General features: G+C 40.2%; 2 protein-coding genes across 3 annotated transcripts; both read right to left on the bottom strand.

The window, feature by feature from the left end:
* Positions 1-108: 108 nt before the first annotated feature.
* DDX46 (DEAD-box helicase 46) lies at positions 109-17,996 on the bottom strand. The gene is made up of 23 exons (XM_063413104.1): positions 17,879-17,996; positions 15,729-15,911; positions 15,319-15,459; positions 14,347-14,464; positions 14,013-14,178; positions 13,560-13,711; positions 13,120-13,233; positions 12,342-12,507; positions 11,851-11,971; positions 11,325-11,500; positions 10,770-10,891; positions 9,876-9,954; positions 7,996-8,078; positions 6,983-7,147; positions 6,471-6,633; positions 5,432-5,625; positions 4,760-4,897; positions 4,394-4,543; positions 3,589-3,786; positions 2,801-3,019; positions 2,141-2,285; positions 1,436-1,509; positions 109-966 (listed from the first exon to the last, which is right to left on the bottom strand). Exons 1-23 carry the CDS (start codon positions 17,893-17,895, stop codon positions 919-921), a joined length of 3,132 nt encoding a protein of 1,043 aa, XP_063269174.1. The 5' UTR covers positions 17,896-17,996; the 3' UTR covers positions 109-918.
* Positions 17,997-18,065: 69 nt separating this feature from the next.
* CAMLG (calcium modulating ligand) lies at positions 18,066-24,532 on the bottom strand. Of its 2 annotated transcripts, XM_063413105.1 has the most exons (4): positions 24,318-24,530; positions 22,746-23,200; positions 21,764-21,829; positions 18,066-20,025 (listed from the first exon to the last, which is right to left on the bottom strand). In XM_063413105.1, exons 1-4 carry the CDS (start codon positions 24,478-24,480, stop codon positions 19,834-19,836), a joined length of 876 nt encoding a protein of 291 aa, XP_063269175.1. In that variant the 5' UTR covers positions 24,481-24,530; the 3' UTR covers positions 18,066-19,833. The 2 variants fall into 2 exon arrangements, with proteins under 2 accessions (XP_063269175.1, XP_063269176.1); XM_063413106.1 differs by lacking the exon at positions 21,764-21,829 and having other exon boundaries at positions 24,318-24,532.
* Between the last annotated feature and the right edge of the window lie 1,642 nt (positions 24,533-26,174).

Genomic DNA, 26,174 nt, shown 5'->3' with positions numbered 1-26,174 from the left:
TTTCATAAATATCACTGTACATTTTTACTTAAAGTCATGGCCCAACAGTAATAAAGATGACAATCCTGGGGGAATAATCACATTAAATGTATATATAAGAACACTATAAAAGAGTGACAAAGTTGTATTTTATTACAAAAGAGGTTTCTCCTTTTTTTTCTGTGAATTCCTTTTTAAACTAAAACAGAGTTTCATTCTTATGTCACCAAATGAAGAAAAAAATCAAATCCTAAAATTCTGATGTTTAGAAAAAAACGAAAACTATTGTCATGCTACAAAACATTTCACTTTACAACGACCCCGAAGAATTATCTATTACCTGGATGATAAAGAAAAATCGGGACATGAAGGTAAAATCTTAAAATGAGACCTTGAGTATTTTTGGATAAAATTCTCTACTCTGATCAATGCAAGACTCTCTGACCTTAGGGGGACTTTTGTACAGGAAATAAATGTGTGTGGAACCAGCCAGAGAGATGCTATGGATCAGGAGAAAAATCCTGCCTTTATTTGGGTGTTTTATAATTTTTCCAGTATAAACTTATGTGTGAACCATTTCAACAATATGAAGCAGGTACATTCTAGCAATTTCCAACACAAATCCCAACACTTTCATTTACTTAACAGTATACTGTCAAAAAAATCAAAATGTTTATTTCATATTCTTTATGATGAAAAGTATATAAACTGCACTTTTAAATTAAATCATGTTCTGCCAAAACTGGTCTGCTTTAAGACTGATAACTTCAGTGGAGAGAATTAAGATGCTTCAGCAAGTATCAATTTTCTGTTTAAAAAATGTCCGCAAGATGAAATAAAAAAATTTCTTAATTTACAATAAGCAGTGTAAACAGCAAAAACAACAGAAGCCACAAAGTTTCACGCACCAGCTGGTAGCAGACAGGTAACTCCAAATGCTCATAGAACTTTGTATCTTCCTTTGTTGGTTGGTTGGTAAGAATTTTGCTGCAAATAAAGAACAGGATAATCACAGTTAAAAGTGAAGATGGATAAATGAATAAAATGCAATAAAACCCCACTAGGTTATTAGCTGGGTATGTTGTAAAGCTACAGCAAACCAGATCTCTCAATACATATAAAGTATCAAAATGAGGGGGAATAATTCTCCTCTCCCCTAGCTGATGGTGTTGAAATTAGGAAATTCATTGGGACCCAACTCTTTGAGGGGTCTTAGTTCAAAAAGCTCTGTCAATGTGTCATCTCCATCTGCTGGCTGATAGCAGCCCTGTTCTGGCTGATTAACCAGTGCCATGGATTTTTAGGCTGTTCAGTAAAACAGTGTTTTTGAGATCTGTAGGTCCCAGTCCCTGATATTCCTAAAACCTTATGCCAGAGCATTAACATTTGCAGAAGTCAATCTCACACAGCATTTATTAAGGCACTTTTCCCTCTGCATTCTGGATATTGCACTCACCAATCTGATGAGCTCCTCTTTTATAAGTCGTGTGATTTCTGCCTTTGCTTTCTGTACAGCCAGTTCATTGGCACCTGAAGATAAAAATATGTATTATAATCCTAAACACTTTCTGTATATGAAGCCTACAGAATAAACACTGCTGTCTACTTTCAGTAGCACAATAAAATTCGTTGAATATCCTCAGCTATTTGGTGAAGAACACTCTATTGCACTGAATGCCAAAGCTTGACTGTGTTCTCTTCTAAGGAAGATACTTCAGTCATAAATGATATTGTTCAGAAATATGGAGGATTAAAGGTTTCTTGAGAAAAACTCAACCATCATGACATTTGCCAAGTTTTTTGTTGTAGTAGTTGATGTAATTTCTTATACCTTTAACAGCCTAAACAGAATCCTATTTTCTTCCTTATTTCACTGGCACAGACCTCTTTGTGCTAATTCTTTTCCTCTGTTCTTTTCCTCTCCTCCAGACTGATTTCATACATTAGCTGCAGTTCTGTGGCAGGTGAAGAGAAGCCTCTCTGTGATCTCAGTGGATCATTTGGTAAGTATATAAAGATTAACAAGTGTTTTCAGTAATTGCAAAGTAACTGCAGTGAGTGTGTAACCCGAGTGTCCAAACACCGACTACAGAAGTTCCATGTCTAATTACAAAACTAGACTCACAGCTTTAATAGAAACATTCATAAAAAGAATACTTACTTTCTATAGCCAAATAAATCTTTCGTTCTCCTTCCTTGGGTTCTTTGCCTGGAGGGAAGTAAGTTCCTCTGATTGTAATGGCAGCTTCAGAATATTCACTGATTCTCTGCAGCGCTTCTTTGGAGGTGACCTTCCACCTGGCAGTCTGCAAGGTGAAGGGTATGAGAGGATCAACAAGGAGAATGGCATCACACAGAATGGCAATCCATTAGTTCTGCCAGCGTGCACAGAACCGCACAGATAAATACAGGGACTTTGGACTTGATACATAAATCCTCAAAGTAACACATGAGGTAGATCAGAGCAGCAATATTCTGAATGGCAGAAATACTCAGGTACTAAAAAAGGACAAAGTGCTGCATCAGTCATGGCAGTAAAGCCCTTCCAAAAAACACCAGGGTCAGAGATTTGGGTATTGGAGAACTGGGTAGAGGATGAAGAGATTTTTGTCTGATAACGAATACTTGTTTTTCTGATACTCTCTGGAGTAAGTCCAAAGCATTGCATTTATATAACCTGAGAAGTAATCACAGTTAATGTAGTAATGTCAATTAGGTATGATCAGAAATAGAGACATAGTATTTTACTGGTGTAAGTATGAAGAGAGGTTTTGTTAAATAATGGTAATTTAAACTTGATTATAGCAAAATGGTTACTTGCCTGTGGGAAGTCATTGATCTCTAATTCTTCTTCATATCTCTTGAAAGATTCATTCTGTCCTCCATCCTGCTTCTCTTCCTCCTGCTTCTCTATAGGTACATAATTGAGCTTGGCATTGATTTTTTCAGCCAGTTGCTCTGCAATGGTCTTGGCAGACACAGTAGGAGCTTGAATTGTGCCTCCCCTCAGTATAGCATTTGTAGCCTGCTGCATCACATCCTGTAAAAGCACAGGTCCATTTGAGAACAAGGTAGCCAAAAAAAGTCCTATATAAACCAGTAAGGGTTTCATTAAAGCTCTCTATGTAAGGTAATTGTCTACATAACAAATACATTCTCCAGATTTTTGCTCTTCCTTCCTCTCAACAACTCCCTTCACACCTGTAAAGAAAAGATCTTAGTGCTCTGTTGTATTTTCACCTTAAATATTTTTGGATATTCCAGAACAATTAAGCTCAGTGTAAACACATTGCACATCACATGTCCATCTCATGCTTCAGCAGAGAAAGATGTTGTGCAACTCTGCCAAAGCTGACAAAACTAATTGTGTAATGTTATCAGTAATGAATTAACTCTTTGCCAGGGCAGACAAAGCATTTATGGTCTGTAGTAAGTCTTATATCAGCTCACTTACAAATCCTATATAAGTGAGTTAGCCCAGCCTAAATGAGGTAAACAATTCTGTATGTTACTAGTGTGCAGAAACACTAAATCAAATGGCAGCCACAGAACAAAGAACTGAACAACCTGTATTAAAAAAGAATAAAATTGGTCTGTAAAGAGCCTGACCTTAAAGTGGAAGGGAACCATGACTTGTGCCTCTGCTCCAAGATTCTTCTGGGCATTGATTCTCAAAGCCAATCTTTTAGCAATTTCCAATTTTTCTGCATTTCCAGCTGATGGTGTAGGAGCATTTGATGTTCCTGGTGCTGCCATGTCTTTTACCCTTTTCTTTGAATTGAACATGCTTTCAATTTGTTCATCAATCTGAAGAAAATAACAATTATATGATCACTGCATTTACCACTATATAATCTTGTCATCAAAAGGAAAGAAACACTAAGGGGCATTTAGTTTACATGTTCTTAAAGAAATTAATATTGTATAAATGGTAGAAGCCTGCCCAAAACTATAGTTGAACAAAAGGATGATCTAATCAGGAAAAAGTCTGAACACAGTGTTTACTTGCAAGATCACAAAAAGGAATCTATCCAACATTAAGAAAGGAATCTAGTAAGATTTAGAAATAGAAAATGCTACTATATGTCTTTAAAACAAATTAAAACATAGTCACAATTGAGGACCATCGTTCTATTTCATTTATGCAAGATTAGTATCCCAAATAATTTATGTGACATTTACATAACCACACACATTAAGTGTAAAATACCAGTAAGTAAAAAAGAGACACTGAAGATCTTTGTATATCTTGATCTTCATAGCTATATCGCTATATTGGAAGAATACATGCAGTCAGTAACAAAAGTCACAGAGTTACAGAAATCCATGCACTCTGCAATGTATTATATAACCTTCTGGGGAAGAAAATTGAGAAAATCCATAAGCAACTTAAATCCTGTTCCCAAGTGCTTACATCAACAGCTGTATCTTCATCATCTGAATCTTGCAAGCCAAGAGCTGCTTTTTGTAGCTTCTTTCTTTCGTTAGCCAAAGCCTGTTCTGTTTCATCAAATTTAAAACCTTTGCCAGAGAATCCACTACTTTTTTTAATCAACTTTCCTTCCTGAAAACAAAAACATGTATGATCATACATTAGGAGTTTCAAATCCTAGTTCTGACAGGCATAAAATTATTGTAAGATTATACAAATTATTGTAGGATTAGACAAATAACTTAGAAGTTCTTTAAAAAGCAAATCCTAACACATTCATAAAATGCTTCAAATTTAAAAGCTGCATTTCACAATGAAATGCCCCCTACAGAAGAAAGAACTACTTACAGCCTTCTGCTGGTCTTTGAAATCAGCCCAGAGCTTCTCCAAATCAGCAGGAATTGGATTCCCAGACAATTCCAAAGCCTTAATGATATCACCAGCATAACGTGCCTGATCCTCAGTAATGAATGTATATGCATACCCCTGGTCAAAATTAAATTAAGAGACAATTAGGAAAAAGCTCTAAAGACACCATCTTTAAATAAAGACACTATCTCTAAATTTATTGCAGCACCCTTGCACAGATGCTGATTTCTGGTCAATGAAAGTAACCATGACAGTCATGCAATAATTCTTTTTTAGTGGAAGTGTAGAATGAATAATGTGATTTCCCAGGAAGGTGATACACAGGGGTAAGAGAGTAAACACCGAAATCTCTCCTTCCAACCAGTGTTGTCATGATTAAAAGTTTGAAAAATAAAAATCTTATCAATTTAGTAGGGCACATTTCCAACAGTGAAGAACACCCAAACTTTCAGCCACAAATGGGATTTAAAAGAACACTCAGACAGCAGAACATGTAAGTTCCAAATTTCAGATTGCTAAAGTTCAGAACATATTAAAACCACTCTTCCCAACAACAACACAAACTACTCCCTCTGTAGCTATCCCTTGGAACAACCAATAAAGAAGGGAAAAATGCCAGTACTAACCAATGCAGACAGTGAGTGTACATACTTTATTGCCAGCTCGCCCAGTGCGGCCTGCTCGGTGCACGTAGTCCTCGTAGTGGTTGGGACAGCTGTAATTCACCACCAGCATCAGCTGCTTCACATCCAGGCCCCTCGCTGCAACAGACGTGGCCACCAGAAGTTTGCAGGTTCCATTCTTGAAGTCATTAATGATGCTGTCCCTGTCATACTGATCAATACCTGCAAGACACATCAGTTAATTGTAAAACTGCATTAAGTCACGAGAATTTGTACACAGGCCAAAACAGCCCTCAACTTCAAACAAGCAAAAAAACCTTCAATACTTTCACATTTTTGAAGGCAAAATACATTAGCCAAACTAACTTCTATTATTGAGATGAACTTACTTTTTCCACTATTAGAAGATATTTTCCCCATACCAAGACCCTCAAAACATTTTTAATATTATTTTCTATTTTGAACTTGAGCTGAGACTTTGTCAGTTCTGTAAAGGCAACCGAAATCTCAGAAGAAGAATATTTTTCCCTCTTCCATTGCTGCATTCCTGCTGAACACTGATTTTGTACTTAGTGGTTTTATATAAAATACCCTAAAAAATATTGTAAGTTTTAAAATACACTGGGGTGGACAGAATTGTAAAGAGATTTTTCTCCTCTTGCCACTTCCATTCTATTACTACTTGATAGAAGAAAAGCAAAGTGACAACTGCTGTTACTGTGGAATCTCAAATGAAAATATCATGCGATACTCCCCAATGGCACTCACAACTCTGCAGTAACAAGCAGTTTGCAATATTCCCTGAGAGGGGTTAACTCTCAGTAACAGTCCTCTTGCACAGACACAAGATTTGGCACCTGATGACATCTCACAGAGAACAATGCAGAGTAATTACACAAAACTATCATGTCTATTTAAGAGACAATTATCCTCCCCAATAACAAAGCAAAATGTGCTTATGAATGAGTAATGCCTGGTACTATACAGGAACTAAGTGATTTTTAACTACTGGATACCAACATCCTAGCTGGGAATAGTTGATACAAATCCTTAAATTTGCAGATTACCTCCATGAAGAGACAAGCAAGGATAAGAAGCCCTCATTAAATCTTTCAACAACCCATCAGCATGTTCTTGCTTATCTACAAATATGATAACGGATCCTTTCTCCTGATAATGTCCCAGTAGCTCCAGTAACTTCAGAAACTTGTTCTCCTCTTCTATGACAATCTGGAAAAAGACATATGAAAGCCAAGTAGAAAGAATAGAATTTGTATCTTGAGTCATTAAAGAAATCCAGAATGTACAAAAGTAAAATCAGAAACACGAGATTACTTTTCCAGGCTGTTCCCACAGCTAGTGGTAAAACAGCTGTTCAGCTTAGTGCTACAAACCAACTTTGGAAAATCACACTCATTTGCAGATCAGGGTGTTGATTTATCCTAAGTTCATTTTTAATAAGGCCACTAAACTTCTAAAATAAAAGCTCTGTGGGTATACTGGTCTATATTCAACATTGCTGAGAACAATCTTTTGCACACAAATGAGAAGCTAAGCGAGGCAGATGTATCATGCTCACCACGTGTTGCTCCACATCAGAACAGACAACACTTCTGCCTCCAACCTGCACCTCGATGGGTTTACTGAGGATCCTGCGAGCCAGGGCCTCCATAGCTCTGGGAAAAGTAGCAGAGAACATGACAGTCTGACGGTCAGGCCTGACGTTGTCTACAATGCGCATGACCTGTGGTGAGAGAACACTCCCTGTTAGTATCCAAGTGCTGGAACTCAATCCCACACTCCGCAAAGCTGGCATCTTGAAGGTCAGGCGGTGGCTGCACCTCAGATACTACAAAACATTCTTTACAGATTTCCTCTTGGCACCAAGCTGCTGGCATTAGGAGACAGGCAAAACTTGCTGGATTCAGAAGGAAGTGGCATGGCAATATGCAATCTGGCAGCAGCTCAGCAAAAATCCTGGGAAATGTAGCAGAAACTCTACAGCTCAAAAGAGAAATAAAAGGAATTTTCCTAGTTTTGGAGAGCAGTATAGCCCTCGACAACTGAAAGAGCCCTGGATGTCCAAAGCACTCAGCAAGTAATTAGTCAGCAGTATTCCCAACATTTTGTTCTTATCTCTTGTCATCTTGCCATCAAGAGACATCAAAGACTTTATAAATAGACTACAACTGTATCAAGGAATTACAGAGGGATACAACATGGCCACAAGTATTCAAAATGAGTGTGTATAACACCCCACATATTAAGAAAAATCTAAGCTACATATGAATTTATTGAAAACAAAACATAGAATCTCAGAATCGTTTGGGTTGGAAGGGACCATAAAGATCATCCAGTTCCAACCCCTTGCCATGGGCAGGGATACTGTCCACTAGATGTGAGGATAATGTGATGTTACAATAATGTGATAATAGATCTGAGAGTAACAGAAATGCTAGTCAGTTTGAACTGCTGTCCATAGGCAGCACATCCTCTTGAACACCCACTGGCAGTGCAGTAATAAGGTAACATTGCAAAATCCATGACTGAAAAACAGCATCTTCTGGCACCATCCCTGATGTCATGAATTACCTGAGGCTCAAACCCCATGTCAAACATTCTGTCAGCTTCATCAAGTACAACATACGTGACTCTACGGAGGTTTGTCACCCGACCTGTGAAAGGAGAGGAGAAAACACATGGGAAACAAAATCAAATGGAAATCTAGATTCCCTTAGGAATATATTTTTTAAAAATGTTATATAATCTCACTATCATCTAACAAAAACATTAATTAATTTTTTTAAAAATTCACTAAATGTGAATTTTAATGTTCACACTTTAATCACACATACATTCTGGGAAATGTGTAAGTATGCACAAGGCCCTTTTAGTTTGTCAAACTCTTCTCTTGCATACCATCATAGGGCCAGAAGAACCTGTAAAATTCAGAAAACTGCCCTCGCCAAAACACATCATAAAACTAAGACTGAGCTGAAGCAAGGAGCCACATCAGCCAGTATCTGACAGCGGCACCTAGAAAAGAACATATTAGAGATTACAGCGCATGTGTGGAAGGCAAAGCCCAGTGCTAACTGCTGCAGCCTCAGAAATTTCCTTTATACACAATCTGTAACTCTTCCTTGGAACTAAGAATAACTATTTGAGGATAACCATACTAGTTCTAGATCACTGCTAATAATAGGCATAAAACAGAGTAAGCAGTCTTTTCAAAATGACTACATAAAGATTAAAACCTACCCAGTAACACTACTGAATTTAAAATCAAGAACCACCCCAAACTCTGGGACAGGTTGAAATAAAATAAGCAAGTTGTGTTTCCGTGAACACTCTGAAATTATCATGGACAGGATAACTAGCACCCTTCCCAAACAGTGAAGAGATTCCCTTTCATGAGAAGGATTTAACTCAAGGATTTTTGAATCATACTCTCTAACAATATAAATGCTTTCAGTTCCACACAACTGTGGAGTGACACTGCCAAATGCTCTCTGAATGGAACAGATTCTCACATTTGCTACAACTATCACTCAGACTCGTGCCTACCAAACTACAGAAGAATTTGGTCCTTTCATCTTCAGCAAATTGTAGCTGAATCCTCAAATTATTTAAGACATTACGCGCTGCATTTTTAGAGATATGGAATTCATACTTAAGGAACAAAGCAAGTATTCCTTATATCTACGTATCTATTTAACATCTTAACACTTTCATCCCCAAATAGTAACTTTGTAAAATTACTTGGGAACAGCATTAATGTACCTACCTTTGACGATTTAAGTCTTGGAAGCCCAGTTCTATATGTCTTGAAGGTACTTTTTTCACAGAAGTTAAATAATGTCAACAGTTTAGTAGAGGTTTTGATGTGGAATAATTTAATAATAAAACTTTATCTAATAAGCATGCAATGGTTACACTAGGACAAAACCTCTTAAAGCTGCAGTGGCTCAGTTTAATCAATCTGAATATCTGATACAAGGTCAGTTCTTTTACTTCTGAGCAGGTATTTAGGGAGGGCTTCTTTGACTGGTTTTTAAAGCCAGCAGATAAAGGCAGACTCAGGTGCTCTTGTAAAGTAGGGAACTGCTGAGCTACTCTAACATGGATAACAGACCAAGGGGCAGATGAAATAAGCAACTGTTACATAACCTTTATCTAAATGACTCCAAGTCACAAAATTTGAAGCAGCACATTTCAAGTTTAGCGACGATAAACATTCTCAAAAGCTCTTTAAGAATGTTGTATTTCCTGTCCTCCCCAGAAACAGTCAAATCAGTATATGCTTAAACCTATTATTAGTGCTATATATTCTCAACAGCTATATAGTGCAGCCTGAAGAGATATAAGAAAATTCCATAAGACCATTTATCAAAATACATGATCTTTTGAATTTGTTAGAATTACACAACAAATGTAAAAAAATTCTCCAAAGGAAAAGGTTTTCTACTCACCATTGTTAGCTGCTAACATGTCAATCATACGTCCAGGTGTGCAAACAATAATTTCAGCACCTCTTTTGAGTTCAGCTATCTGATTTCAAAACACAGTAAACAATCTATTAGCTTTTGCTTTGTGATTTCTTTCAGGTTTTTTTAAAACATGTATCACCTTCCAAAAAAGAAAACCAGCTACACTGTAATACTGCTGTTCTACTGATGTGAATTATATAAAGATTTTAATTAGCAATTTCTTCAAGTCTTTGGAAAACTTTGCTTCCAAAAAGAGTAACCCCTGACAGTCAGGGTTACTACCCTGACTGAAGTAGTTTTAATGAGGATGAGACTTCAATACAATTAAGAGCCTGTAAGAAATGTCAGCATTACATCAGGAATGAGTGATAGTAGACACACCATGTTCCACCACAGATGGTTACTCCTGATGTTTCCATAAATGGGTGGGGTGGAGATGTGGAAAATTGCTGAAATCAATCTCTAAGTTACTTCAAGATGCAACATTTGATAATGCAATAAACCAATGTTATAGTTTTCTGGCTTCAGTTATCTTAAGGACAACTCTCAGAAAAATGCAGTTTCTTAGTAACTTTCAAAATATTATATCCCACTAATAATTCAGTTTTAATTTAATGCTCAGTACATACATAAAGAGAAACAGTCTGAAATTTTTAAAAATCGTATCTGAGACTTTACAGGATCATTACTTTTTAAGGCTAAATGACATGTAAAGCTTTTTGCATTACTACCATTCCCACAGAGAAAATCCATAATGAAGACTTCAAATGTACTGAATTAATGGAAAAGGAAAAAGCAACTAATTTTGCTACAAAAGAAACACTGACTAAAAATGCCCAAGCATTCTTTGACAAGGCAGGCATGTGTTTTGTGTACCTGTTCACTGATTCCTGTTCCTCCATAAACACAAACAACTCGAAGCCCAAGTGTCTTTGAGAATTTCTTGCACTCCTTGGTAATCTGCAAAGCCAACTCACGTGTAGGTGTCATAATGACAGCTGAAAAGCAAAACATTCTCATCACACAATGCAATATAAGATATGTTGTAATTTCCACAATAGAAATTAATCTTTTGTAATGATGTTTACAGCAATTTACTTCCTATTTTTATGAATGTAATTTCAAGGAAAAGGTAATTGAGACATTATGAGGAAGGAGAGAAAAATCTTGTCCAAGAGTGAAAATCAAAGGAGTAAGCTCTGCCAGATACGTGGACATGGGAGTGCTACTGAAACAACCTGAAACAGCACAGTGATCACAAAACAACATTAGAGAGCACAGTGATCTTTAACTAAAAGAAGAAGCTATTTATCAATGGACATTAGTAAGCACTTCTCCCTATAACCAAGTGAAGAACTTAAATCCCATCTAAAGCAAATACTTAAGGTTATATTTATTGAAATAGTAACCTTGAAAATAAAATCTTTTTACCTATGGGACCTTCTCCTTCTTCTAATGCTCTCTGATCCATAATGTGTCTGAACATAGGCAACAGAAATGCAATAGTTTTTCCACTTCCTGTTTTAGCAATGCCAATCAAATCTCGTCCGTTCATAATTGCTGGGATAGCCTGGGTTTGAATCGGAGTGGGCTTTTCATAGCCATGCCTTAAAGAAGGAAAAAAATATTTAAAAAACAAAATAGAACTTGACAGATGTGAATCACAAGGTTTTGCTAATTTTTTTTTTATATATTCACATTTACATATACATATCGGTGCCATTCAAAAAATCCAGATCAAAATGAGCAGCAAAAGCATGATACAAATGGCAGAGAATAGTTAATAACAATAATTCAACACTGAGTGATAAATACTCTGATGACTCTGATACGTGTAACATTTACAGACATGGACATGTGGCATTCTGCAGCAGAGTAAAAGGTCCTTCTCATGGACATAGGACAGAACACAGTGAGAAAAATCAAGGATAATACAGTTCATAGAGTGCTTACTTACTTTTTGAGGGCAGTGAGAATCTTCATGGAAATACCACATTGTACCCAGGTTTTTATTGGTTTGGGACAGCCTTTTCCCTTGACTGTAATTCCCTCCAGCTCCAGCCTGTACACATTTACCTCTGAAATAGAGATTACCTTTTAACAGAGTCAAACTTGACATATCTCTATCATACCCTGATCAGAAAATTCTTGCTTTGTCCCTTAACAGGAAAGACTCATTTTATCATTACCAGAAAAACAGCTTTTGCTTGTTACACATAAAGAGAGGATTTAGGTTGAAAGGACTCAGGTTAATTTTCCAATCAAAGCCTCATATATAATTATAGTAAGTTAGCAACAATAGGGATGCACCTGATTTAACACTTTTCTACAGCAAGTTGCTCCAAATGCTTTTTATATTCCAAAGCATTTGCTGTTCCTTAGCACACTGAAATCCACCATTCTTTTCTTGAATAGCACCCAAGGTGTTCTGGTTATATTTATCTTTACCTTCTTGAGTCATTTTAGCCAGTTCTGGTACTTCAACATAGAAGTTTTTCCTGAAAGGTTCATATTCTATCTTTCCATGATCCACTGGTTCTAGCAGCTTTCTCTGCTTGGTCTGATAGCCAGTCAAGGCAGTCTGAAGATCAACTTCCTCCTCTTCTGAGGAATACTGTAGAGATCACAATTTTTGTGTACATTAGAATTAATGAATTATGAAGATCTTTGGCTTTTTCATTTATACCAAAACTATTCAGAAGCAACAGGTACTTCTTACTGTATTTGACATGAAAATGAAGATGTGCTCTCAATTGTTCAAGGACAAAAGAGTCCCAATTGTTCCTACCCCTAATTCTTCCATGTTTCTCCCAAACCTTAACTCTCACCATGTTCTGTGTCACTTTCACCTTCACCAATGCCAACTACCAGCCCTGTCATTTAGAAATAATCACTGCCATACAAAAGAAACAGTAAGAGGAGCTTAAGAGAAAGCAATCAGCCAGCAGACTGGTGTTGCACTGCAGTCACAGCTCTGACAGATGTGCCCACCTCAGCTTTGAAGGAGCACCACTAATGCTGGTAGAGTGTGACCTGAAGTGGCTGAGCTCCAGGGCCTGTAGGGTGTTGAGGCTGTGGCTCAGACAAGGCTGTCCCTCCACAGCCTCCCAAGCAGCAAAAACCCCACACCCTTCACAGCCCTTCAGGCCAACACCACACACAAACACAGCAAGCAAGGACAGGCACTTGGACTGTTCACAAGAGAAATACAAAGCATTTCCATTACCTCCATTGCATCTTGGTCATTCTCCATGAGTTCCCCTTTCTTCTTTTCTGACTCAGCAGCTGCCTTTTTGGTTGTTACCACAGTTACCACCTTGGTAACAGTTGGTCCAGTTTTCTGTAAAAAATGTTTAAAGAAATAATGGACTACTGTATTAAACAAAACCCACCCTGTAAAAAACATACAGAGTATTTGTACTTCTGGATACATTATGCTAAGCGTTTTTATTTCCCACTTCCCTCAGTGAAATTTTATCAGAAAAATGCACATAAACATTTTCATAAAAACACCAGGAAATGAAGGTTAAAGCACACATGCACTGAGTGCATATACCTTCTCACTTTTTTGCACTTGCTCCCGTTTCTTCCCAAGCCATTTTGCTACTAAAACACAAAGTAATCTTTGTCTTTTAAAAGCAAGTAATCTTTACCAAGTGATTTTACCTTTTCACTCCCACCTCCACCTTTCACACTTCTCATATTGAACTTCTTGACCTCTTCTTTTACTTCTTCCATATAAGCATCTAAAGGATCTAACTCCTCATCTTCAACCTCATTGCCTTCTTTTTCTCCTTCTGCAGTTTCCTCTTCATCATCTAATAAGAGTGAAAAAGATGGGGATAAAAGACAGGTAAAGACAGAAGTCCTTGCATGTGTCAAATTATTGTCCACCCAAATAATTACAGCCCGGTGTTATTACTATATAATTTTTCCTCATACAAATCTCTCCAGTTGGTTTATCAAAAATGTATCTTAAACATTTGACACCATGACCAGATTTAGGCTCTGTTATTTTAAGGTTCACATTCTCAAGAGTAACTAGATACTTTAAAGATATTGTAATAAAAATATTACTAGGCATGAACGTATTCTGTTATATACGAAGCGGTTAAATACCATCATCATCTTCTAAACTCCATTTTTTCCCCTGTTTCATCTCTTCAATTTCTTTTTTTAGCTCTCCAATGTTTTCCATTGCCTTCTTGCGTTGTTCTTCCCTCCATTTCTCCACTCTTTCTTTTCGTTTTCTCATTTCTTCTTCTAGTTTGTTCTGATCAAAATTCTGACAAAAAACAACCAAAAAGTGAAAAATAATGGCCACTGGCTTTAGCCTATACTTCTTTAAACAAATGTAACTATTGAGTGAGCAAGCTGTAGAAGACTAGACGTCCACAAACAACCTGGTTTAAATTCTTTATCTTTTAAATTTACAAATGTTAGAAGTCTCTACCTCAGTGGCCACAGCATTTGTGGTAGCATCTTTATCCTTCTCTTCCTCTTTGTCATCTTTGTCTTTTTTCTTTTCTTTGGAAACTTCCACACCTTCTGTCTTTTCTTTAGACCTTGATCTGAAAGGTAATATCAAAGGTTTCTTAGATTACAGATTTTCTCAGGGGAAGGATACATATATTCTGGACAGAAACAGAGCTATCATCACCCTACTATGTTTTCAAACACCTCACAAAACACACTGCTTCCCAGACAATCTTTCCATGTCATGGAATTACTTCCTCTAACTACTAGTAATGTAGACTCTAACCCAATCCACCAATTCACATGCTTTTCTCATTTCTTTGCAGACTTCATTTTGAGAGCTCTTACAATTGATACTCCAGTTGTTCTGTGCTTTGTTTTACACCTCCTTGAAGTCAGCATTTAGAAAAAAGAGAACAAATTTCCTGTTTGCGGAATTTCTAGAGAAAGGTAAAGTGATGTAGCATCTTGCCATGGAAATGTGAGCACCCCCCAAACACAATGTCCTGGCTGACAGACAAAAATCCTTCTCCCTGGGAAAAGCTACTCATGTAATGCAAATGTAAGAGGCAGAACTGCACTGAATACAAAACCCATTTATCACAGGTTTTATTATCCTTACTTGCTTCCAATTTAAAAGAAAGCATCTAAACCAAATTTGTGCTAGCTTATGACAATAAATATAAAATTGCCTTTAGCTAATTTACAAAACATACACTTATTCGCAAAGCCTTTGTGATTCCAGCTTGTCATGATTTCTAGAGTGCCATCACTACTTATGCTGTATATAGACTGTTGTTACCATTTACAGACTTCCCACTCATTTTACAGCAGAGCCTTAACATACGCCGTTTGCAATTATATCTGAAAACCTCATCAAGATATATTCAAAAGACAATGACCTGCAGTAAGCTTTTACACATTTCTAAAGCCAAGAACACAAGAATACCTGTTTTCTGTTTTCCTGTTCTTGCTTGGACTGGAGGATCGAGAGCGCCTCCCTCTACTCCTGCTTCTTGAGCGCCTCCTCTCTCGGCTCCGGGATCGTCTTCTCTCTCGGCTCCGTTCCCTTTCTCTACTCCTTGAACGCCTGACGTGCAACAAAATCATCTTTACTTAGGACATGCTCATAGTATGACTTTAGTTTTCCATTAAGGAACAGGTGTAAAAGGAATCAATCAAGACCACTAAGAACTTAAACTCCAGCACCAGCAAGCCAGAACGCATTTAATAAACAAAAAGCCTTAAGCATAGAGAAATCCATCACAGACATCAGCAAAGGAACCAGCTGGGGAGGGAGAACATCAATATTCAGCAGACAGGCCCTTTTAGATACTTTGACCGGAGCTGCTGTCTCACCTTTGACGCTTTCTGTCCCGCGAGCGAGACCGTCTCTTGTCCCTGCTGCGCGACCTCTCGCGCCGGCGGTCGCGGTCCCGGCTCCGGGAGCGCCGGTCCTCGCGCTTCCTCTTGTCCGACGGGGAGCGGCTGCGGGAGCGGCTCCCGGAGCGGCCCCGGGACGCCGAGCGCTTCCGGTAATGCCTGCGTGACACAGCCAGCGTGAGCACCACAACCAATGAAAGGGTGTTTGTCAGGGGGTCAAGCAAGCAAAAAATTATCTGAATTCCTTGGACTTTTTAAATGTCTCTTAATGATGCTGAAATTAGAAGGATTATTTGGTCATGATTTTCTTTTAGTTTTAGAGTACTATTATAAGCACATCATGAGAAAACACCAGAACATCAAGAACAACTTTGGTTTCAGAATCCACTGATTTCCATTTTATATAAAGGAAAAGCTGAAGGCTCTTTGAAGCTATCCCAAAATCTATCAAGCGAACAAAACTGCTCTTGGTTGCTTTTTATACAATAAATGTTTACCCACATAAGGTAGGTAAACTATACCCCTGCTCAGTGGGAAAGCTGTCAGACTGGAATTAAAGGAATATAAACCCCTGAGGATGTCACTCAGCTGTGGTCAATGCCTTTAAAGCTGACATCAGTGGACATTCTGTAATATCAAACATCACACCAGAAACTGTCAGAAGTCAGCAACGCTTGAGGGGTGTGTGATGGGATGGGTGACTCCTTTCCTCCCCTCATTAATGCTCTTATCCCAACCACACTGTGGGGCAGAGCAGGGCTAGGAATTATCTAGGAAACTCTTCAGCTGAGTGTAGAAGTCACAGAGGGACCTTGACTGTGAATATTTAACGGATGAGTGGAAAGAACATCCATCAGCATTGAGATTTCTAATTTCTTTTCCATCTCCATCACAAAATGCCATGGGATCTGCTCTACACTTCTCTCTTTCTAATAAATTTGTTTTAGAGAACTATTTTCATTATTATTTTTTTCCCTCTATACTGTGCAATAAAGCCAATAAGATGATTTCAGGTTGCAGAAGCCCCAGAATGAGGAACATTTATTCACACCAACCCCAGCACATAAGAGTCCCCCATCCCTCTCCACCCACCATTCACTCTCCCCCTCTTACCATTTGTTCAGTTTTAAAACTTTTCGTATATTAAAAGAGAAAAATAATACAAGTTTAAACCCACTTTTAACATTATTTTTAGCCCAAATAGAAGAATCTTGTCTTTTCAGGTATACTGAAAAGCTATACTGTAACAAGCAATGGAGTCGTGCTGGCTGGAGTGCCAGAGCTTGGCTTTCAATGCAGGAGGTACTAACGGTGCCCCGTACTGCCCACTGCTGTCCCAGCTCATCTGCAGCTGATTTAGATAGATCTGTGGGAGTCCCCAGCCCCGGACTAGATCACTAATTTGAGCCTAAGGTGGTTGTTAAAATTTCAAGTCATCTGACTCTCTCGGTGTAAAACTCGGTTATGGACCTGGGAGCTGTTACATTGTAGTACAACTGCACGTGGGGACTGTCGCGTCAGTTTTAGTGTTAAAATCTGATAAAGCTACGAGACAGAGGCGTATGCCCGGCAGCACTTGCAAATTGTGGAATCGGTTTAAAGCCTGGTAGGTGTGAGCAGTTCCCCATCATCTGGAACACAGGCTTGGCCCGACACACGCAGCACAGGAGCACACTACTGCCGAGCTGCTCACAACCCTAATCAGGTCTTTATATCAGCTGGGAGAGGGCAAAAGATACGTAATCCTGCATAAACACAAAAGGCACAAGCAAAAACGTCTAAACCAAGTTAACCCCCCTACGTGGCTAATGATGGCATTTTGGAACAACCCGCGAAGGCCGGAGGTGCTCCGGGAGCCGCGAGGTCGGTGCCGGTGAACCCCGACAACTCCGACCCACCTGCGGCCCCTCAGCCCCCGCCCGGAGCCCCGAGGCCCCGGCCCTGCCCCTCAGGGCCGGCTCCAGGCCCAGGCCCTGCCGCGGCGGCCTCAACGCACCCGCCGGCCGGGAGAGCCCGCGCCACCCTTTGTCCCGTCACGGCCGCCTCACCGCGCCACCACCCCCGAGCGAGCCGCCATCCCCGAGCGCGCCGCGGCCCCCGGGCGGGCGGCGGCGCCGCTCCCTCACCTGGACTCGCGGCCCATGGCGGCGGCGCTCCCGCTACACGGCGGCGGCCATTCCGCGCCCGCACGGCCAGAGCCCGCCGGCAGCGCCGGCCCGCCAGCGCCCCCGGCGGGCGGAGGGCGCAGCGCAGCCCCGGCACACGAACCCCAGCCCGCCCCGCGCCGGCCGCACGCAGCGCCAAGGAGGCGGGTAACAAATAGGCTTTTAATAGAAAACAATCGGTCTGGCAATAAACATTAAATAGAATCATGTACACCAACAGAGGTAAGGTAAAAACGGAATAAAGGAGATTGGTTTCTTGGTCAAAGGTCGTTTCTTGATCGCCGTTTCTTCATCGGGATTTCTTAATTAAGCACAAGCCCCTCCTTGCTCTTCCCATGCACAAGTATTTACCTGATTAAAGTTTTTACGGTGAGGATTAAAAATCCGCTGCTTTTTGCAGGTACTGGTATAGGGATTTTTCCAATGTATTTGTATTGCATTTGGGCATATAAATAATCAGAACAAGAAATTTTTGAGCAAATTCATTATTTACATATCTCAAACTTAAATTACTGTAATTTCAATTTTCTGAAATTACTATCATAATAAATAAATTTAAAGCTGCTGAATTAATATCTGTGCTAACAGACCTAAGAATTTTGTGCAGCTCAGCCCTGTACATCTGTAATGTAACATTCACTGTAACAGAACCAGTTAAAAAAACTCCGTGAAAATGGTCAAATCAAAACATAAGGTTCTTGTATTCAGGGCACAAATGTATCTAATTTAAAAGTCAGAAATGCATCACTAAAATTACAGGAGGAAGCTTTAACAGAGAATAATCAGCTGAAAGCTGGGCCATTTAGAGAGGTACAGTCAAACACATCTGCTCCCTAAAAAAACCTCTGCAGTCAAATACCATGTTAAATATGTGGTTTATCATGCTAAAAATAGGCATCAGCCTATACTACCTGAAAGCCCACATTTTAAACAGAAAACAAGCAGAAAACATTACCAAATTTAGCTTCAATAGAGATTTTCAGAGATTATCAGCATTTAAATTGGCTATTTGGAATGACCCTCCCTCTCACTGTGCAAAATTCCTAAGAGATTGAAAACAAAACCATTTCCCTTGTAAGTTTTACTAACACTAGAGCAAAGATTTGATACTGCAGGTGGGGTACCTATATATAAAATTTCTCATGAGATGAACTGTTAACATAAAAAAAAAAAGGTATCAGAAAGCACAGGTGTGAGCTGCACTAGGATTAGGTTGCTGGAAACTCATAAACAGATGCAATTAGTTCTTTCTTCTTACGTTTTGATTATTGACCTTTATAAGCACCAGAACCTTCTTCTTGTTGGTTTTGCTTAGCTCTTTTCCACAATAATCATCAAATTAAATTAATTACAATCACAAGTAATGTATAGCAAGCCAAGGATAAGGACATCGAAGTGGCAAGTTTCACCAACATTCTCCAGAAGCAGCTACTTGGTTCAACATTCTGAACTTGAACATTTGAAGAGAATACAGGGATTTTTCTTTAAAAAATGGAAACACCAAAAAATGAGCAGGTCTTGTTAGTTATACAGGATATACACATATATACGCCTCTGCTGAAGGGAATTCTCTTCTTGTTCTCACTGAAAAGAACAAAGGCAGCTTTGTAAATGTTTAGGAAGGAGGCTGAGAAGGGCATCATCTAACTAAAGCAAATAAATCATCCACTGACACTTGCATCCTAGCCTTCACATTTGTAATACATAGACACAGAATTTAAATAAACAGAACCAACACAACTGGCAGTCAGGGACCCTGCTCTCCCTTTCCCAAAATTACTGGATTTAAGGCCCCTTTCAAGCATTCCAACAGGTAACAAATTTAATGAATATTTAGACCTGCCTGTACAGTCAGATGGTAAAGGAACACAGTCCAGAAAGTTTTAGTGTAGCTACTGTGTGGAATTCTACAGCCATCATGGCACTTCAGAGCCAAAAACTAAAGTAAGTTCATGGCAAAAGATAAAAGTAAAGAAATAGACACAAAGGTCTGTGAAAACATCTCCCATTTTGCTGTAGGTGTCCATGGAGCGACTGATCACTTCTGCAGGGATTCCAGACAGGAGAAGGGCAGCAGTCAATACTGTTGTTTTCACCTTCTTCTCACACTAAAAGGGAAGAAAAACCAGTATCATGTTACTTCTTCTAATCCAGTTCTGCTTTACATGTCACCAATGTTGTGCCAATGTTACACTTTCCAAATTCTTTGGCAGGAGTAGCAGGTTTGGATTGATTGTGTCCAGATAGGCTCCAGGAGTCACAGCACTTTCCCTGCTGTGCTGGATCCAGCAGAGCCAGTGAGAGGCTGGTTAACAGCAGACAAAACACACCCTGGATATTCTGCCTCCTTCACACTGCTGCTCCCAGCAGGCTAGGACGTGATGCTGGGCAGCTGCTCCTTCATGAGGGGCAACATTCCCAGGGAAATCTAGGGAAATCTAGGTGTAAGAAGCCAAGTCTGGCATCTCCACGGTAAGATCTGGATTAATCTCATCACACTATTCAGCAAAAAAACAGGATCCCAGAACGGTTTGAGTTGGAAAGGATCTTAATGCTCATCTCATTCCAACCCCCTGCTATGGGCAGAGACACCTTCCACCAGACCAGGTCACTCAAACCCCCATAAATACTGTTAAGTTTTCTAATAGAAAAATTATTTAGAGTTGAAAACCAACTGTTTCTGGTTTAGAACAACTTAATTCGGCACTTTTATCCTCTGAACTCTGAAATGCTCCAAAACCTTTTGAAAGCTGTTCCATCCTTAAGATAAGGAATCCCAAGGATGCAATTCTGACAGGCAAGAAAAGGTGACAGTGGCTGAAAATTCTAATAATTTGATCATACTTTGCTGGATATTTTAATTTAATCCATTCTAAATTAAGATTTCAAAAATATTTCTGTGTTTCATGGGAGAAAAATGAAGGTTAACAAAGGGACTGACCTTACCCAGGTCTAACTGCAGTAAAAGCAAGTTGTGTAAAGGAACCACCTCTTTGAATTCTGAAACTGAAGAGCTGATTATAAGTAGACCACAAACAAGATCAAGATGATGTAGCAGATGAGCTGATGCAAATCCAAGGCTAATTTTACTGTTTTGTGTTGTGACACATCAGTTTAGAATGACTATTATGATATACTTAACTACAAAACAACTACTGATTTAGTCCGATTTTCTACAAGAAATCTACTATTCCTTTTAAAATGCAAATTTCCCCTTTTAACTATGGATTGAACATCATTCAATCCCACTCTGCACCACAGACCTGACAAAATCATCAGCCTAACAAATGCTTCAGCACAATTACCTGTTGTAAATACAGAAAGCAAGTGGTACAGCAAATCTTGCTAGTAAGCAGCAAGTTGCACACACAAATAAATGTCTCGTTCCAAGCTGCCTTTCAAACCAATTCTCAGTGGAATGCAGAGCCCTTAAAACTCAATGTTCTGCCTCATTTTTTAGCAAACACTCTCCCAAATTTCATCCAGATATTACATGCAAAACAGCTACTCAGCAAAACAAGTATAACCAGGGAAGAGCATGGTCTAGAAGAAAAGCAAGTTCCCTGAAGACATGAAAGAACTACCTGGATTTCCTGGTCAGATGCTTTTAATTAGGCTAAAGCTACACAAGCTGCTAGTCCATGTTTTCACTGCAACTTTAAAAAAGATTCTAGACTATATCTGGAAAGATTAAAAACTAGTATAAACTATCAGCATTGGTCATTCAACTCTACCGTTTAAAACAAGGGACGAATACTTCACATGCACTGGTCCTAAAACAATATAATCTAAACACAAGTTTAAATTGAAAACACTTCAAATAATCTAATTCTGAAAAAAAATTACCTTTGGAAAGTACTTGGACAGTCCCATGTAAGCAAGTTGTAGAGTAAGAAATGGTGCAAATATTGACTGAAGGAGCAGAAAAGAAGATATAAAAATTAACTTGGAATACCAAAGAAACACAAAGATTTAATGCTTCCTAAGTAATAAAATTAAATTAGTAGGTAAAAATTAATTTGTGGAACAGAGCAACGTTGTTCTTGAACACTACAAATCTAAGCAGACAAGTTACATGTCAAAAATAAGGTTCTGCCCTATATTCTTTGAGCATAAAGACCTGAAATGGCAGAAGAGAGCAGCAGAGTGTAAAACTGAGCCCAGTGTGGAAAACTAAACCCAGGGATCCAGGAGCTGGACGGCTGTACCCGCCTCACATCTCTGTGCCGTTGTTCTGACAGGCACTAGGAAAGTTGAGGAACTCCTTTTCCCAGGCTGATAAATGAGTAGGATCTACTTATCTTGGTACAACTATTATTCCTAGAATCACAGAATGGTTTGGACTGAAAGTGACCTAAAAAGCCACCTCATTCCAAACCCCTTCCATGGGTAGGGATACTTTCCACAAGACCAGGTTGCTTCAAGCTCCATCTAACCTGGCCTTGGACACTTCCGCAGATGGGAACTCTATTTCTACTCTATTATTCTTTTCTAGACCCCAAACTAGAGGAGCAGCTGACTTATATGCTCACCAAGATGGGGATAAGCTTGCAGGAGACTTAAGGTGCAACAACTATTCCAGTGCATCTGCTCCTGAAATATAACAGACCAAACGTGCTGCTCTCAGTGGTTACACAGTGGCTGTGTGTTGGCAGCAGATTAATCTCATACAATTCAGCAATTTTTTTTAGGTTTTATACAATTTTTGGAAATGTAAAGAGCACCTGAAGTTCCTAGCTTGGTCATTACAATAGAATTCAGCCCCAGATATTCCCCAGTAATTTGCACCAACCAGCCAAGCCCAGCAGGACTGTGTCCCTGAACTCACCAGGTACTTGCACACAAAAGCCCTGACCCCGATGGCGAGCAGAGCACATCCCACCAGTCGGAAAATGCGGAAAGAGTCAAACTCCTCCGCAGCATTCCCGTTCTCCTGGCTTGGCTTCTCGCTCATCAGCTGGTTCCTCAGCTTCAGAGCCTCATCAAACCTGGACAGGTACTGCTCCAGGCCGTGTCTCGGTGGCCGTGCCGCAGCCTCAGCGGGCAGCTCTCCCCTCTGGCGGTGACGGAGCTCTCCTGTCCCCTCGCTGACCAGCTCTGGGCCTTTCCCAAACAAGTCCTTGTCCCCCCTGAGCTCTGCCACGCTGCCTGCGTGGTCAGCCGAGCCTGTCACGTTACACACAGAATCACCAAGCACAATCCGCTTAGACACTGAAGGAATGGGAAGGGAGTTTGATTTATCTTGCTCGTGCTGAAGCTTTAATTCTGGGTGACTTTCGTCATCTAAGGAAGAAAAATAAAAACACAGAGTTATGCTGGGTATGTGGAACACTTCAGCTATACTGGATCAGAATCCTGGGTCTCTGTTTCCCAAGAGAAAAGACAGATTTGTGATTAAAGAGGGCACTCTTCACAGAGCAGACACAAGGCATAAAACTGTGCAATGCAGGTCAGAAGTTGAAGCTGTCAGTCTGCAATGGAGAAATGAAAATACAGAACTTCCTTAAGCAACAGCACTGCACGCACAAGCAGAAAGATGGAAATATATGGACCAACATTAAAAAAAGACAAAGATTTGCAGAAAGTGAATCAACTAGAAGAACACTAATTCTTGACAAATAAGCAGACAACAGAAGTGCACTTTAGCTTGCTGTCTGCTGTCAGAGACAGGGCAGTGTTAACCTGTTCTTTATCAAGCCCAAAGACCCATCTTACAGAGAGGGAGGTGATGGCAGAGAACAAAAGCCAAATCAAGAATGTGCCTGATCCTACCAGAGAGCAAGAACTAACACTTCAGGAGTACTTCTCAGTGTTACATCAGACTGATTCATGGCTTCTGGGCATCACTGTAAACCGAAATCTGAGAACTCCTTACTGACAAGAAAGCCCACTTAAAGAATGTACAGAGATATAACTGAGTGCCACCTAGGATATGGTTCTGCAAGAAAATTCTGCATGCCAACCAGAAACATCTATGTCACTATCCAAATGTGAGATAACTTTGCTATAAAAAGCCAGCTATGAAAACCAGCAGCTACTGACTAAAAACATGGGGGAAGCTCATCGTTTCTCCAACTAAAAAAAACTACTTGCAGTGAAATGACAGCTTGTATGCTCGCTATCTAGGGACAGTGCCGGGCCCAAGTGGCGGCGTTCTGACGGTACAGGGATTTTATGGGCGGGTCCCTCACGGAGCAGGGCAGGTCGTGCTGCTTGAAGCATCCCTACGAACGAAGGGCGGCACTGAAGGAGCGGGGAGGCAGCCGGCCCTGCCCCTGCGGGGAACCAGCCGCTCCTGCTCACCAGGGATCGCGGGCAGCGGTCACGGCCGGAGAGGCCGAGGCGTCACCGCAGCCCCGGAGCCCTCACACAGCCCCGCCGCACCCGTCACGGGGCTCACCCTTGCCCGCCGCGGGCCGGTGGAAGCCCATGATGCGGTTGATCCGCTCCTCCGAGTTCATGAGCAGCTTCCTGCGGCGCAGCTCGGCGCGGCGCTGGGACGCCGAGAGCCCCGCGGGGGGCCCCGGCGGTGTGGGCGCCGCTCCCGCGCCGCCGTCCGCCATCCCCGGCACCGCAGGCCCGGCACCACGGGCCCGCCCCGCCCAGCGCGCAGGCGCCGGCACCGCCCGCCTCCGGCCGCTGAAGCGGGCGCCGCCATTTTGCTTAGGGGCAGAAGGACGTCCCTCTCTGACGGCGCGGAGCCCGCACTCAAGATGGCCGCCCCGCCCTCGGAAGTGACGTCATAATAAGGCCGGCAAGGGGCGATGGTGGCGCTGAGGGCACCTGGGTGACAGTGACACCCCGAGCCAGGGCAGGGGCTGTCCCCGCAGCACACACAGGACAGCCTCCGACCCTGGCACCGCTCCACTGAGGAAACACCAGCAGACAAGCACCTCTCGAGGACGCCAAAGCGACCACCGTTGTAGAACAGGGAGCATATTGGCTTCTTTCCAATAAGATACAGTTGGCATAATATTCATCTTTATGTACGCTAAAAGTCCGTTACACGTCTCCCTGTGTGCCATGATAAACTACTACATTACTCTTCCCTTACCTGAAGAGCCCCATGGCAAAGCCCAACCCAACCCAATGGCACAGAGGTTCCGTCAGCGCCGGCTGAGCCCCAGGACACAACAGCAGTGCTGCAGGCCAGCAGCAGCAGGACATGTAATATATGCATTGGGAAAAAACAGCTGACAAAGTTCAGTTAATATTTCTACCCTATTGAATGAAATAATTCTGTATTTAAAACCAGTTAAATACAGAAGTCAGACTACCAAGCTCATGTATTAACTAGTCTATGATGGGCCAGAGGCAGCAGTGAAAACATCTCAAAAAAATTTGCAAGCATTAAGATGGAATGGGTTTTACAAAAAAAGCTGCTGAAATAATGGGATGTTAAATGAAAATACAAGATTACCTAAAATAAAATTGATCACCATCTTGGAATGCTGCTGAAGGCTAAATTCCAACCATCACTGTCAGCTGGCTCCTGTGACCAACATGGTATTTATCTCACTGGATTAAATATGTTATTCTACTTTTATTTATAAGAAAGGAGTGATGGACTGGCATGAGTTCTTTCAATTAATTTTATTGAGTAGCCAAATCTGATAAATTAGCACAGATAAAATAAGCATTTGCATGTGTTATAAATGACTTTTTACAGGAATAAAACAGTGAAAATTACAAACTGTAAAAAGGAGGACAAGTAAATCCTGTCTCAAATTCAGAAGGGGGAAGAGTTATAACTTCATAATGAAGATCAAATCTTTGAGTTCAGAGAACAAAGATTTAATATTACAATATTATACACTACTTTACAAAATTAAATTTACTATAAGGATTACATCCATAATAGTAAACAGAACCTTAAAATCACATTTAATGGTCCCTTAACTTAACAGCCATTCTGTATCTTTGATTAAATTCTGTTAAGAAATTAATTCTAAATAAAAGTGAATCATTCTAGTTATTGCAACACAGTCTATGTGAACTTAGACTCAAATATATTAATTTAAAAACAATAATGAAAGCAAAGTAAAATGGATGGTAACAATGTCAGCTGAACACTAATGTGTCAAATACAGAAACAGTTTTAAAAAAAGGGTTCTACTAGAGACACACCTCTACCACACATTTACAGTGGTAGAGTTGTCATGCTGAGATCTAAGTACCAGAGCCACTCTTGCCTACTTTTGCAGTCCATCTTCAGTGTCCTCATGTTTTAATTGTATGTAAAAATGCAATCACAGGT

The sequence above is a fragment of the Prinia subflava genome, chromosome 16, assembly GCF_021018805.1.
Source record: "Prinia subflava isolate CZ2003 ecotype Zambia chromosome 16, Cam_Psub_1.2, whole genome shotgun sequence".
NCBI lineage: Eukaryota > Metazoa > Chordata > Aves > Passeriformes > Cisticolidae > Prinia > Prinia subflava.
This window is presented reverse-complemented; position numbering and strand designations above follow the sequence as displayed.

Coding starts and splice junctions, on each gene's coding strand:
- DDX46 (XM_063413104.1), bottom strand. Junction 9,955..10,769: donor GAACAGGAATCAGTGAACAG/GTACACAAAACA, acceptor TTTTGAAATCAG/ATAGCTGAACTCAAAAGAGG. Junction 3,787..4,393: donor ATGAAGATACAGCTGTTGAT/GTAAGCACTTGG, acceptor TATTTTCTTCAG/ATTGATGAACAAATTGAAAG.
- CAMLG (XM_063413105.1), bottom strand. CDS start 24,480: ATGGCGGACGGCGGCGCGGGAGCGGCGCCCACACCGCCGGGGCCCCCC. Junction 23,201..24,317: donor CCGGCCCGCGGCGGGCAAGG/GTGAGCCCCGTG, acceptor TTTCTTCCTTAG/ATGACGAAAGTCACCCAGAA. Junction 20,026..21,763: donor TGTCCAAGTACTTTCCAAAG/GTAATTTTTTTT, acceptor CTTCCCTTTTAG/TGTGAGAAGAAGGTGAAAAC.